At 47.8% G+C, this 15,931-nt stretch overlaps 1 protein-coding gene across 1 annotated transcript; it reads right to left on the bottom strand.

Moving 5' to 3' along the window:
• Positions 1 to 9,378: 9,378 nt before the first annotated feature.
• LOC123110518 (syntaxin-51) lies at positions 9,379 to 13,730 on the bottom strand. The gene is made up of 7 exons (XM_044531057.1): positions 13,546 to 13,730; positions 11,552 to 11,768; positions 10,589 to 10,690; positions 10,316 to 10,419; positions 9,965 to 10,065; positions 9,839 to 9,883; positions 9,379 to 9,759 (listed from the first exon to the last, which is right to left on the bottom strand). Exons 2-7 carry the CDS (start codon positions 11,764 to 11,766, stop codon positions 9,628 to 9,630), a joined length of 699 nt encoding a protein of 232 aa, XP_044386992.1. The 5' UTR covers positions 11,767 to 11,768; positions 13,546 to 13,730; the 3' UTR covers positions 9,379 to 9,627.
• Between the last annotated feature and the right edge of the window lie 2,201 nt (positions 13,731 to 15,931).

The following is a 15,931-nucleotide window of genomic DNA, read 5'->3' as shown; positions in this document are numbered from 1 at the left end:
CTCCGGACTATGGAATTGAGACCAAAACAGCTCTTCCATTTCATGATCCTTCTGACTTCGGAAGTGCCGAACTGCGTCCGCCGCACTTGTCGCCAAATCCAGATAAGGATCCTCCGCACTCCACAACTGGCCCAACTGAGCATACTTCAGATCCGTGAATTTCCTACGCAACAGAAAGGGCTTTCCAGCCACAATGTCTCCGGCCTGACGCAGTTCCTCCTTTATAGCCCGCATTGCAGAACGAGCATCCTTGGCTTCGGCGGTGGCTTTCTTCAGGCCCTCTTGCTCCGCTTGGCGTTCTCTTTCAAGAACCTCATAGCGGTCGGTAGCATATTTTAATTTCACGGCCATTACGGCCATTTCCTCCCTGCTTCGGCAGTGAGCAGCCTTCTCCGCTTTTAACTCCTCCGCTGCCTTCAAGGCAGCCGCATCACTTTTTCTGGCTTGGTCCTTGGCTCGAGCAAGCTCCGCCCGAAGGTCTTCCACAGCAGCGGCACCGTCTGTATCAAGCATACATGTTGTAAGGAGTAGGCATCAGCTCCCTTACCAGGTGACCGCGGAAACACCACTTACCTTGTGACTCGTCAAGTCGTTTATTGACCAGCGTCCGCATCCGCAACGTCGAGTTGCCGCTTCAGTTCGCCAACTCTATCAGTCCGGCTGGCCACCGAACGCTCCGCCACCTGCATAGGAAAGGCGACATTTCGTAACTGAGATTATGATCCTCGGCACGCTGTCGCTTTCGACAACATACCGAGTCTCAGGGGCTACTATCTATACAGGGCGCACCCTATGTGCAAAACTGTCAAAGGGTATGTCATTTTTTTTGCGTACCTCAAACCCCGTCAGTAAACTTCCGACGGCCTCATGTAACCCGCTTTCGGCGGATGAGATCCTTTTAATCACCGCACTCATTAATGTGCGGTGATCTTCCGAGAGAGACGCCCTCTCGAGCAAACCCTGCAGCTCCACCGGCCGCACTCCAGTGGGTGCCAAACTCCCAGGCCCCGCTGGACTCGGGGAGACCCTCCGAGACGACACCTCAGGGTCGTCCACCCCGCCTGATGGGACAGCAAATGGAGGCGTTTCGCTCTCCATCATCTCCGGACGAAGGTCCCCTGAGGATGAGCTCTGCTGGGAAGGGCTGAAATCCGAACTACAAGGTAAAAACTTCGGTTATCCTTAGAAATAAAATAGGGATGTCCTTTATTATAAAACTTCCCTTTTTCTACTTACGGCTCGCTGGAGGGCTGATTCCTTTGGGGAGACTGAATGGCCGGGACTCCTCCCGGCACAGGACCTTCCGGTGCAGATTTCTTTCCCCACTTCGAGGCTTTAGCCTCCGGGTTTTCGGAAGCGGTCCTCTTCTCCCCATGAAGGGAGGGATTCTTGATTCCCCCCTTACTGAGAGCCTCCTTAACAGAGGTGGTAGTTTCCTTGTTCCCCCCTTCGCCTTCCTCCGAAGGCGCAACCTCCAACATTTTGATTAACACGGGATCCGGCGTGGTCTCAGGGAGGGGGGCCGGACACTGAATCAGTTTTGCTTGCGCTATCCACTCCTGTTCAAGGGATAGCTGGTTAAAAGGCGAATCCATGATAAATAAATGGATGATATGTCCGGTCACAGAGCTACTTACTTGAGTATCCGGGCGATCGCAGCTTAAGCCAGCGTCCTCGGTCAAGTCCGGACACACTTCTTGTGATCCAAAGAACAGTTTGTACATCTCCACGAGTTTTGTACCCATAAAGTGTTGGAGAGCTTGTGGTCCCTCCGGATTGAATTCCCACAGGCGGAGGGGGCGACGTTTGCAGGGCAGAAGATGCCGAATCAGCATAACCTGCGTCACTATGACTAGATTGATCTCCCTCTCTTGGAGATCTTGAATCCGGCCCTGCAATAGGGGTACGTCCTTGGACGGCCCCTAGTGGAACCCTTTGTTGACCCACGAGGTCAGCAGTGGTGGAGGGCCCGGGCGAAAGGCGGGCGGCGGCCTCTGCCTGCTGCCCCTGGGAGCGGTGATATAGAACCACTCCTGTTGCCACAAACCGAGCTCCTCCTGAAAAGAGCCCTCGGGCCAGGGAGCATCGGCCCTCTTGCTTATAACCGCTCTGCCGCACTCTGCCTGACGCCCCTCAATCATCTTCGGCTCCACATTGAAGGTTTTGAGCCACAAACCAAAGTGAGGGGTAGTGTGGAGGAAGGCTTCGCAGACGATAATAAATGATGAGATATGGAGGATAGACTCCGGAGCCAGGTCGTAGAATTCCATCCCATAGTAAAACAGGAGCCCCCTCACGAAGGGATCCATCGGGAAGCCTAAACCCTGACGGAGGTGAGGCACGAACACGACGCTCTCGCCAGGCTCCGGGGTAGGAATGACTTGCCCTTGGGCAGGCAACCTATGTGAAATCTCGTAGGTTAAGTATCTGGCGTCCCTAAGCTTTAGCACGTCCTCTTCCGTGACGGAAGAGGGCATCCACCGACCCTGAAGGTCGGAGCCGGACATTGTCGAAGGTCCGAAGTGCCCGAATCTGGAGCCCTGGGTGTTGGAACTCGGGGCGAGGGGCGGATTCGATTGAGGATTGAAGAAAAGGGATGGGCCTTGGTCTCATTATAAAGAGGGAGAATACCAAGAGCCGTCCCCTTGACCATTTGGAACTCACCTTCGATGGAGGGGGCGTAGCAACGGGCGTGGTTGGGTTACCCACGTCCGTATTGATGAGAATCCCGGAATAAGGGGAACACAATCTCTGCTTCGACAAGGCATGCCAAGGAAACCGCTTCGCTAAACGCGCTGAGGCGGTATAATAAAAACGATTCAAGTAAAGGCTTGGTTGTGGTGTGACGTCGCGCCACGGAATACGTCAGCAGATTGAACTTGTGTAAATATTATTCTCTCTACAGTGGAATGTGGAATTTGTTTTGCAGAGCCGGACACTATCCTGGTGTTCACAATCTTCTATAAATTATTCAGAGGAGGAACCCGCCTTGCAATGCCGAAGACAACATGCGCGCCGGACTCGTCGTCATTGAAGCCTGGTTCAGGGGCTACTGAGGGAGTCCTGGACTAGGGGGTGTCCGGATAGCCGAACTATCATCATCGGCCGGACTCCAAGACTATGAAGATACAAGATTGAAGACTTCGTCCCGTGTCCGGATGGGACTTTCCTTGGCGTGGAAGGCAAGCTTGGCGATACGGATATGTAGATCTCCTACCATTGTAACCGACTCTGTGTAACCCTAGCCCTCTCCGGTGTCTATATAAACCGGATGGTTTTAGTCCGTAGGACAAATAACAACAATCATACCATAGGCTAGCTTCTAGGGTTTAGCCTCCTTGATCTCGTGGTAGATCTACTCTTGTAATACCCACATCATCAATATCAATCAAGCAGGACGTAGGGTTTTACCTCCATCAAGAGGGCCCGAACCTAGGTAAAACATCGTGTCCCTTGTCTCCTGTTACCATCCGCCTAGACGCACAGTTCGGGACCCCCTACCCGAGATCCGCCGATTTTGACACCGACATCAATCCAAAAGGTGCTAACAAAATGTGCAAGCTCCAGCGATCCATCAATGTACTTGTGCAAGCATCTCGGAGTTGGAATATACGCTTTGATGAGTTGATCAAAGCATATGGTTTTATAAAGACTTTTGGAAAGGCCTGTATTTACAATAAAGTGGGTGGGAGGACTACAGTATTTCTGATAAGTATATGTGAATGACATATTGTTGATCGGAAATAATGTAGAATTATTCTGCAAAGCATAAAGGAGTTTTTCAAAGGAGTTTTTCAAAGAAAGACCTTGGTGAAGCTGCTTACATATTGAGCATCAAGATCTATAGAGATAGATCAAGACGCTTGATAAGTTTTTTCAATGAATACATACCTTGACAAGATTTTGAAGTAGTTCAAAATAGAACAGTCAAAGAAAGAGTTCTTGCCTGTGTTACAAGGTGTGAAATTGAGTAAGACTCAAAGTCCGACCACGGCAGAAGATAGAAAGAGAATGAAAGTCATTCCCTATGCCTTGTCCATAGGTTCTATAAAGTATGCCGTGTTGTGTACCAGATCTGTTGCATACCCTACCACTAAGTATTGACAAGGGAGTGCAATAGTGATCTAAGAGTAGATCAATGGACAGCGGTAAAGAATATCCTTAGTAAGGACTAAGGAGCTGTTTCTCGATTATGGAGATGATAAAAGAGTTCGTCGTAAAGAGTTACATCGATGCAAGCTTTTACACCGATCCAGATGACTCTAAGTCTCAATCTGGATACATATTAAAAGTGGGAGCAATTAGCTAGAATAGCTCCGTGCAGAGCATTGTAGACATAGAATATTTGCAAAATACATACGGCTCTGAATGTGACAGACCCGTTGACTAAACTTATCTCACGAGCAAAAACATGATCATACCTTAGTACTCTTTGGGTGTTAATCACATAGCGATGTGAACTAGATTATTAACTCTATTAACCCTTTGGGTGTTGATCACATGACGATGTGAACTATGGGTGTTAATCACATGCAAATGTGAATATTAGTGTTAAATCACATGGTGATGTGAACTAGATTATTGACTAGTGCAAGTGGGAGACTGAAGGAAATATGCCCTAGAGGCAATAATAAAGTTATTATTTATTTCCTTATTTCATGATAAATGTTTCTTATTCATGCTAGAATTGTATTAACCGGATACATAATACATGTGTGAATACATAGATAAACTGAGTGTCACTAGTATGCCTCTACTTGACTAGCTCATTAATCAAAGATGGTTATGTTTCCTAGCCATGGACAAAGAGTTGTCATTTGATTAATGAGATCACATCATTAGGAGAATGATGTGCTTGACTTGACCCATTCCGTTAGCATAGCACCCGATCGTTCAGTATATTGCTATTGCTTTCTTCATGACTTATACATGTTCTTATGACTATGAGATTATGCAACTCCCGTTTACCGGAGGAACACTTTGTGTGCTACCAAACGTCACAACGTAACTGGGTGATTATAAAGGTGCTCTACAGGTGTCTCCAAAGGTACTTGTTGGGTTGGCGTATTTCGAGATTAGGATTTGTCACTCCGATTGTCGGAGAGGTATCTCTGGGCCCACTCGGTAATGCACATCACTTAAGCCTTGCAAGCATTGCAACTAATGAGTTAGTTGCGGGATGATGTATTACGGAACGAGTAAAGAGACTTGCCGGTAACGAGATTGAACTAGGTATTGAGATACCGACGATCGAATCTCGGGCAAGTAACATACCGATGACAAAGGGAACAACGTATGTTGTTATGCGGTTTGACCGATAAAGATCTTCGTAGAATATGTAGGAACCAATATGAGCATCCAGGTTCCGCTATTGGTTATTGACCGGAGATGTGTCTCGGTCATGTCTACATAGTTCTCGAACCCGTAGGGTCCGCACGCTTAAAGTTCGGTGACGATCGTAATTAGGGTTTTTGTGTTTTGATGTAACGAAGGTTGTTCGGAGTCCCGGATGTGATCACGGACATGACGAGGAGTCTCGAAATGGTCGAGACATAAAGATTGATATATTGGAAGCCTATATTTGGATATCGGAATCGTTCCGGGTGAAATTGGGATTTTACCGGAGTACCGAGGGGTTACCGGAACCCCCCGCGAGGTTAATGGGCCTACATGGGCCCTAAGGGAGAAGAGGAGGGGCCGCCAGGGCAGGTCGCACGCCCCCTCCCCCCTAGTCCGAATAGGACAAGGAAGGGGGGGGGGCGCCCCCCTTTCCTCTTTCCCCCTTCCCCTTTCCTTCTCCTACAAGGCAAGAGGGGGGAGTCCTACTCCCGGTGGGAGTAGGACTCCTCCAGGCGCACCCCTAGGGGCCGGCCGCACCTCCCCCCTCCCTCCTTTATATAATGGGGCAGGGGGGCACCCCATAACACACAAGTTGATCTTCGTGATCGTTCCTTAGCCGTGTGCGGTGCCCCCCTCCACCATATTCCACCTCCATCATATCGTAGCAGTGCTTAGGCGAAGCCCTGCGTCGGTAGAACATCATCACCTTCATCACGCCGTCGTGCTGATGAAACTCTCCCTCAACACTCGGCTGGATCGGAGCTCGAGGGACGTCACCGAGTTGAACGTGTGCAGAACTCGGAGGTGCCGTATGTTCGATACTTGGATCGGTCGGATCGGGAAGACATACGACTACTTCCTCTACGTTGTGTCAACGCTTCCGTTGCCGGTCTACGAGGGTACGTAGACAACACTCTCCCCTCTCGTTGCTATGCATCACCATGATCTTGCGTGTGCGTAGGAATTTTTTTGAAATTACTATGTTGCCCAACACCTTCCTCCTTAATCCTCGGGATCCAGGCGACGGACCCGGAAAGAGCACCCCCAGGTTGGACGTGGGGGGAGAAATAGTGGCGGAAAAGCGCCGTGTTGGGCACCACTCCAGCGAAACCCTCGCAAAGATGGGCGAAATACGCCAGGTGCGCCACGACATTTGGCGTAAGATCCAGCAGGTGGAAGCCAAAAGTATGCATGATATCGCTGAAGAAGTCGGAGAAGGGGGGGCAGAGGCCGCAGAAGAAAAGGTCGACGAAAAAAGGGTACCATTTCGGATCACCCTTCTTGCACTCCGCGGGAAGGGCGCGCGTTGCAGGGTGCGCCGACGTTGCCCCCCCCCCCACACACAACGGCTTGTAGTAGTCCCTGAGCTCGAGGGCGTCGACGGACGACGGGACGAAGTAGGCGGCCTACGCCCACCGCGCCGCCGCCTCGCTCTCCGGCGTCTCCTTCTCCCTCGTATCCTCGGCCACGCATTTGCCCCTGCCACATGGCGGCTGGGAAGAGAGCGAGAATCTGGGGGAGGTGGGAAGCGCAGTAGCAGCAAGCAAGAGCTTGGGGAAGAAGAAGAAGATGAATACGGCAATGGCGAGATTGGGGAAAAGCATAGGGGGTAAATGAGCCGCGTGCCCGCGGTTATTCCTCTTCTTTTATGGGGAAAACGCGGGCCGCCTCTTTTCCCATTTAATGCGATTTGATGCATGCCTGCTGCGACTGCCCCATGCATGCCCCCCATGTCACGACGACCCTCACGTCGCGCGTTCAACGGTCCTCGTGGGGAAGCGGGGCGGACAGAAAGTTACCGCGGTAAAAACCTCCCCGCCTGTCCGCGCACCATTCTGGACCTGGCCCAACAAATGTGTCGCGCTTATGTGTGGGCCAGGCCCGGGGGCTCCTGTCGGTGTACCAAAATAGGGGCGCTCTTTTGTACCCCTTATTTGTGCACGGGCAGTCAGAGCCGCGTCCACGGCCACACTTAAGCAGGGCAGAGACAGGAAATCAGAGCCACAACACAGAATCAAAGCAACGCCAAGACAAACGCATAAAGAGCTAGAAGGCAAAGTGGTTTTCCCCGGCAAGGTCCTTGCCGGGGCAACCCCCACGGCCCCGGCAAGGCCCTTGCCGGGGCAGCCTACCTGACACCAGCAGGGCACGCCACCCTTGAGCCCCAGTTCCTCCAGCACCGCCATCTGCGTTGGGACATGCGCTCGGGAGGCGCCTCTCCTAGTGGCATGCAGATCTTTGTGAAGACAAGGATAATACTCCAAATCAAAAGAGTAGAAGACGACGAACCTCGGCGAGATCCTTACCGAGGAAACCCACAAGACCCCCGGCAAGACCCTTGCCGGGGACAACTGCAACGCCACGGCAAGACCCTTGCCGGGGGCCCTGGCAAGGCCCTTGCCGAAGACGCCCGTGAAGCCACAGCCAGGCCCGCACCCGCCAAGCTTCTGCCACCACTCCCATGCAGCTGCCAGCCCACCAACTGGGCAGGCACCTGCGTGTCGGCACTAGGCTTCTCAGCCAACTCAGCGCATGCCTACGTGGTGGCATGCAAATCTTCGTGAAGACCCCGCCACCGCGCCACCTCAGCAGCCTGCCAGCCTACATGGCGCTGACCGCCTCGCTGGCCCAGGTGCGTGTCGAGGCAGGGCAAAGCGGCGGTAAAGTGGAGGGGACACGTCAGGGGTGCATTAAATGCACTTTGTCCCGTAATAGCTAGCGATAGACTTAACCACAGTACCCCGATGCCACCTCCTGTATGCCACTGTGGCAATCCCCTTGCCTATAAAAGGAGGCCCGAGGCATCCAGGAGAAGGATTCGGACTTTTGGGACCGGTTACGCTCATTGTAGCTAGTTCAGAACCTCAAGAACACAAATACACACATCAAAGCAAGACTAGGGTGTTACGCATCTCTGCGGCCCGACCTGGGTAAACGATCCGCGTGTTTTACTGACTGCTAATCCTGCTCTCCTCACAACCCAGCGCCCCGCAACCGTAGTAGGGATTCTTGTGATCCCATAGGTGTCATTTCCCACCGACAAAGACTTACTTGCATCAATTATATCATTTTATATGAGGATGTATGTAGCAAATAGTGTGTTGTAATCATTTTTGTACGTATAGTTAATTAGCACTAAGACACACCATATGTATTTATGATAAAAACCAGAATTGTTGTAAGTTCTTTTGATGCACTATAAATATATGAACACTGTTAGCCCAAAATCGGAGGGTACACTAAACTATTGGTCATTTAGATTCATGCTTTTGATGTTAATTATTCTACCATGAACAGTAATGTCTAAGCCGCGATTGAACCTGGGACCAACAGATTGTTTGTAGAATGAGCTAGCCACAACGCCAGTGAGTGTTCTGTTCTGCACGTATAGGGATCTTGTAGAGTTGGAATGTTCAGCTTCACTTTAATTGCTTTGCGGAATATGTGCACTGAAAGAATTTTAATTTCTCATGTCAGGTAATTGGAAAGATCTCAAATTTTATTTACATTGTTTTCTTTTAATTACAAGTGGGTTGCATGGATGATTTCTTCCGTTGCAACGCACGTGCAATTTTCCTAGTATTTATAAAGGGAAAAAGGCACCTAAAAAAAGATAAAAGAGAAATTCAGTCAATTCCTTGTCTTGGTAACATGATGCAGAAAAATTGTAGTCTGATCAACTGAGCTTAAAGATTAATCTCAATCCAATCAACAAACTTGAGCTCAAAGATTAATCTCTATCCAACCAAGAAGCTTGTTAAGATATTTATTCTTAATACGGTAGCTCACGATCTTGAGATACTATCTCGGTAGCTTCGTTCATGTTCCACTCTTCAGCGGCAGCAAATTTTGTGCCTCCCTTGATATCAGACGGGGCATATATATTGTGAAACCAACGGACCATCTTGCAACAAGTTGCCACACATTTTGCCCAAAGAGAGGGATCTGATTTTGCAATGCAAACTGCCCTTCACTAGTGGCACCCAAGCACAAACAGATTGCAAAATCGCGCACACTGGTACAATGGAAAAGGGTAGGTAAAACACATAAACCCTCACAAAATGTATATATTTTTTCCTCCAGACTTACAAAGGCCACAAATGTCCACACACAGATATTTGTAGGCATACGCCAGAGCCTCACGCCTTGTACATATTGATACAACCGTTCCAAACACTATAAAAAGGACCACCATGGAAACCATCGTATATATCTTTAAAGAGACTGCACACTTCAACGGAGTATCAAACAAGCGATGCGCTGAACAACGGCCGCAAGGACACTTCTTTACAGGTACTTGATGAGAAGCCAAACGATAACCGCGAGCAGCACTATGGCAGCAACAGAGAGCATTAGGCACATGCATGAGCAGCCACCTTTGGCGCGCTTGTTCAGAATTGCAAGCCTCTTTTGCACACGCTGAATCAAGAGAGCCCCGTGTCAATGCACATCCACGTGGATAGAACTAATAGATGTCAAATACTAGTAAGATATCTACCTGAAGACGGGAGTTTGTAACGTCGACATGATCTTCCAAGTCATCCTGCGACATGGAGAAAAGCAATCATCAGACATTATTAGATACAAAAATGCATAGGGCTCTTTTAGGGGCACTAGCACTAACAATCAATCTTGTATGCAGAGTAAGTTCTTCATTGACTGCTAATGCAATATGTTTTGTGCTCAGGACTGTCTCCTCCAGCCTTTCGAGACCCTCATCTTGTTCTGCAAATTGTTAAAACAAATAATTAGCTACCATTTAATGGTTATCATCTACACAAATGCTGGTGATTTAAGAATGTAAATATATGTGACAACCAATACAAAATGCAAGTAATAATGGGATGAACAGCACTTGTGGAGTCTATTAGGTGTGCTTTGGCACAAATAGCTAATTGTGTACTCAAATTCAATTTATATAGTTGACAAGTTCCACTGTTAAAACAAACTACTAGATGAACAACAACAATAATACCTCTCATAACTTGCCTCTGAAGGCCAACAATTCCTTGGTTGTCTAACCCAGCAACTCTGCTCATATCATCAGCAGCTTTCTTACTCTGACCAAGCAAATCCTCCCTAAACAGCATAAATGCATAGTTTACATATAATTATTACTTACAATGCTAATCTGAACAAACGTTAACCAAATAATGTATTCAAGTAAAAAGATTAAGCCACGAGAAGAAGGTGAGCATTGATGCAGACTAAGACCACTATAGGTTCAGTACTGAAAAGCAGAATAAACCTGTTGGCAAAGTTTGACACGTTGAAACTTGTCCCCATCTGTTTTGCTTTAGATTTCAAGTTGGAAAGTGCATCTTGGCGCTTATGCATCTCCTTGTCAGTGCTGCAAACAAACAATTAAAATGACTACATGAACTTTCTTTATAGCAAGTAAAAATTATCAGACCTCATTGCTGGACACAAATTTATAGGATTATTCAATTTATCATACAGGTGCAGAAACAAAAATCTCCGTCAATGACAATCCTATGGTAGTAAACTTCTTTCACATAGACTACTACTGTTACATGTGGGGGTCTAAATTTACTTGTTTAATTATCTCCATTCAATTAAGCCATCTCCATTTACTTTGTCTAGAATCTCATCTTATCTGCTAGATGAGTTGGTTAATTGTTAGCAGCCTACTACTTACGCCTTGTTATCTTTTCGGCAAGCAATTAAATAAGAAGCCTCTTGCCCCTAATTTACTTGTCCTATCCCCATCCCCTATTTTAGCCTTGTGCCCCAATCGACCAGGGTTGCCATCAAGGCACTTGAGCGTCGGAGGCCAAGGCCTAGTTCTCCGGCAGCTCCCAACTATGAGGTTCTACTAGCAACACATTTGACACAGAACTTGTATGAACCAGCATGGCAGCCTCTTCCCTATACTGCACACATCATTATAATGATTCTTTGACTGTGCGAAGGGCAGAATTCACTAGACTATTCTTATACCAGCCAACGCTGCTGACGCAAGACATAAGGTAAACCATAGATGAATTTTGATTCTAAGGATATATCAAACATGCAACAATGGATTACTTAACAGTCCATACAAATTCTCTGATATTATACTGTCCTATGTTCCTTTGTAACTTCCAAAACAAAATTTCAAGATTTCCGAGTCAACAAATATTGCAGTAATGTAAGAACTCTAGTGATCTTCAGTATACATTATATAAAGATGAAAGTAGTCAAAACATACAGTGACTTTGGCGGAATCCTGGACAACAATGTCACCAAGCTATCCAGTCTAGTCCCAAGAATGGTTATTTTTCTCCGGATGGCTGATGTGTGGCGCATAATTTCGGGGCCTGATTGTGGAAGTGAACTTCTATCGGCAATCATGGAACTTATATCATCAACAAGCTTAGATGCTTCAGTGTACTCTTTCATCCATGGGTCCGAAGATGATGCCATTTCTGGTTCATTCAAAATAGTATTAGCATAACTGTCAAGTAAGAACCAAAAACTATGGCAGGATACAAAGCTTTAGCAGGATAGATACATATAAACAAGCGCAAGGTAATATCACAACTCGGTTATCGTGCAATATCATAATTAAAAATGGGGAGTTGACCGGTTGATCCCAAACTAAGATTGACCAGCATGCAGGAATATATTGCTCCTACTAAACAAACTCCTAACCATGGGACCCTAAATGGACAGCAAGATTGCTGAAGGTTTAGTATGGTGTGTCCAAAACTTATCTTTGCAGATTTCTGCCATAAATAACACCAAACATAGGGTATGTATCACCTCTGGAAGGTTACGTTTAGGCAGGACAGGTCCGACCAGTCTGGCAATATTTCAATTCTAACTTGGTTCCATCAAAATAGCCCCAGAAGCAAACTGGTTCTTCTTTATTACTCCTACTATGCAAGTTGCATAATTGTCTACAAATGGGTTTTCTCAATCCCCTTTCATTGTCAGTTTGCTTTGACATGGTTCCATTAATGACATGAAAACTGGAAAGGGAAAAGATCCACACGAAGTTTATCCATTTGCAAGCATCAAGATATAAGATGCAGGAGCAGGAGTATAGGAGGAGGACAATGTCCTCTTCAGCAGCAGAGCAGAAGACGGTGCGATTGCAGAAACATGTAGATTGAGAAGTCTGTGTAAGCTAAAAAGCTAGCAAACTGGTTCCATCAAATTAGCCCCCAGAAGCAAACTAGTTCTTCTTTATTACTCCCTCCATCCCAAAATAAGTGTCTTGAGCTTAGTACAAATTTGTACTAGAGCTAGTACAAAGTTGAGACACTTATTTTGGGATGGAGGGAGTACTATGCAAGTTGTATAATTATCCACAAATGGGTTTCCTCAGATCCCCTTTCATATTTCACTTTGCTGCAACATGGTTCCATGAATGACATGAAAACTGGAAACGGAAAAGATTCACACAAAGTTTGTCCATTTGCAAGCATCAAGAGATAAGATGCAGGAGCAGGGGTATAGGAGGAGGACGAAGTCCTCGTTGGCAGCAGAGCAGAAGACAGTGCAAATGCAGAAACATGTAGATTGAGAAGGGTGTGCAAGCTAAAAAGCTAGCAAATGCATGTGCGTCAGAGTCAACTAGTGGCGCTGTCAAAATGTCCCTTTACAAATAAGGTGATTGTGCCTGGAAGTAAACAGCCCAAACGATCAACTGTGATTGGGCAAGAACAAAGTTTCAGCAGATAACAAGCAGGCTCGTAATTTTGCTAACTCCTTGTACAAACTTGATTCGTGTTAATTAATGCAGATTTGGTACTGCAGCTGCTTGTGCAAAGTTGTTTTGTATGTTCCCTTGGATCCTTAATTCCTTGTGGAAGCTGAAACTTTTCTCTTGCCCAATCAGAAGAGAACATGCAAGCTGGCTTAAGGTGAGTGTTTTTTCTACAAGTTGGTCCATCAAGTTTCTAATACAGCACCTACGCCCCTACTTCATACAGATGATACCATTCAGGAACAAAAAGGAAAGATCAATCCACTATCAATTTCTAAGCTCTGAATCTCTAATTCTCTCTTCCTCTCCTGCCTGATACATCTATCCCTCTCAATTTCAACTCTCTCGCCCGCCGCATCATGAGAAATCACGAACTTACCCACCCTAAGAACCTGACACGGCGCACACAACAGAACCCTAGAAATTAAGAGAAGGGTGGGAGAAGGAAGAGGAGGGGGCGGGGCGGGGGGGGGGGGGGGGGGGGATCTTACCGGCGAGAAGCCTGCTGTGGCCGCCGACGTCGCCTCCGGGGTCGCTGCCGCGTGAGAGAGGGAGAGGGGAATTCGCCACGCGCGAGAGGAGAGGAGAGTAGCCGATTGATTGTGAGGCCCCAGCGATCAGCGAAAGGGGGAAAGAGAAACAGGCGAAATGCAGACTGTTTTTTATTCTTCAGAGAGATATAAACGACAGGCTCCGATACATCAGTTTTGGGCCAGCTCACGCCTAATCTGCCACCGGGCCCTTCCGCCGGTGGGGTCCACTCGACGGACAACTCCATTGCAGATTTCGGACTTCTTTCCGTCACGGCAACTGCACCAAACCTCCCTGGATCTGATGGTCAGAACATTTTTATCCATCCATCGCAGATCATCAAATGCTTGCGGACATGGGCGGATGTCTGAAATCACACAATCCAACATGAAAGCTAGGGAAACTTTGGAATAGTTCAGACACACCAACTCAGTCTCGGACCCACCACATCCAAATATTTTTGCTCTCCGCCCTTCTCTCTTCTCTCTCACTTGAACGAGGGTTCATATTTGATGGATATGGTTGGATGGTCGGCAGCTGTTCGCGGACACGTCCAGACGTGTCCACCCAACATTCGTTGACCATATTTGATGACTTCACTTGGAGATGCTCACACCACCGTTGAGGCGGCAGTGGTGGGAACACAATACTCCTGCTTCACAACGTCGCCCGCCTTCGTCCACTTCTGAATTACCAACTCCATTCCACCTTCCATCCCTTATTGCTCTGGGTGAAGAGGATGGAATGTTGATATAGATAGTTGTAAGGGCATATTTTCACCCTATGTGGTTTTGGTGATTGATGACAATGCATTTTCGGACTAATCGTGTGCATTGAGCATTCCAGATATCTCATGTTTAGGCACAAGATGATTCGTTGCCCCTGGGAGCTTAGTGAAGACGGCGTTTCTCTATGTTTCTTTTTGGTGGATTTGAGTCGTAGGAAAGCCGTACTATTAAGAGGGGGTCTGCTTTGGAAAGGTTAATGTGGAATAAACACGTACACGTCTATTCCTTTGCACCACCTTTCCTTTGCCTCTTTGGAGCACCGACCGTTTATCCGTGTCTTTGCAAAATGAAGGACTCCTAGTGTTATTGAGATGTGGCATGCGGTAGTACTGCTCAAGGGAGCAGTAGTACCACAAAGGCCCACGGTAGTACCGACCAGGGACGCGGTAGTACCGCGCTTTGCGGTAGTACCACTCCCGGGCGCGGTAGTATCATGGCGTCGGGCCCAGCACAGCAACACGGGCGAAAGTAGGGGCGGATGTAATTTTTTACATCCGCGCCCTACACGGTAGTACCGCTCCCTGTATGTGGTAGTACCGTGTCGGATTTTTGCACAGATCGAAACTCAGCGAAAGTAGCCACAGATGTATTTTTATTCGTCCATGCCTTCCCAGCCCAAACAAACCCTGCCTTGCAGTAGTACCGCAAGGGCGAGTGGTAGTACCGCTCCGGCGGTTCTACCGCTCTTTACTTCAACGCAACAGGGTTGGTCTGGCTCCTGTCGCACAAGCGGTAGTACCGTAGTGCCTCACTATAGTACCGCAGGCCCTTGCGGTAGTACCGCATGTCTGGTGCGGTAGTACCGCATGTCGCGAGCTGGATAAGTGGGTAACGGTTGGATTTGTCCTATCACTATATAAGGCGGGTCTTCTTCTCCGAGTTGACCACCTCTTCCATCCGTAAGCTCCATTGTTGCTTTAAGCTCCATTTTCGCCAGATCTCTCTCCCTAGCCAATCAAACTTGTTGATTCTCCAGGGATTGGTTGAGAAGGCCTCGATCTACACTTTCGCCAAGAGAAATTTGATTCCCCCCACTAATCCCTTGCGGATCTTGTTACTCGTGGGTGTTTGAGCACCCTAGATGGTTGAGGTCACCGCGGAGCCATAGTCCATTGTGGCGAAGCTTCGTGGTGTCGTTGGGAGCCTCCAATTAAGTTGTGGAGATTGCCCCAACCTTGTTTGTAAAGGTTCGATCGCCGCCTCCAAGGGCACCAATAGTGGAATCACGGCATCTCGCATTGTGTGAGGGCTTGAGGAGAATACAGTGGCCCTAGTGGCTTCTTAGGGAGCATTGTAACTCCACAACGCTCCAACGGAGACGTACTTCCCCTCAAAGGGAAGGAACTTCGATAACACATCCTCGTCTCCATCGACTCCATTTTTGTTTATCTCTCACCTTTACTTGTGCAAGCTTATATTGTGTTCTATCCCTTGCTTGCTTGTGTGTGTTGGGGAACGTAATAATTTCAAAATTTTCCTATGCACACACAGGATCATGGTGATACATAGCAACGAGAGGGGAGAGTGTGTCCATGTACCCTCGTAGACCGAAAGCGAA

The sequence above is a fragment of the Triticum aestivum genome, chromosome 5B (genome assembly GCF_018294505.1).
Source record: "Triticum aestivum cultivar Chinese Spring chromosome 5B, IWGSC CS RefSeq v2.1, whole genome shotgun sequence".
NCBI lineage: Eukaryota > Viridiplantae > Streptophyta > Magnoliopsida > Poales > Poaceae > Triticum > Triticum aestivum.
This window is presented reverse-complemented; position numbering and strand designations above follow the sequence as displayed.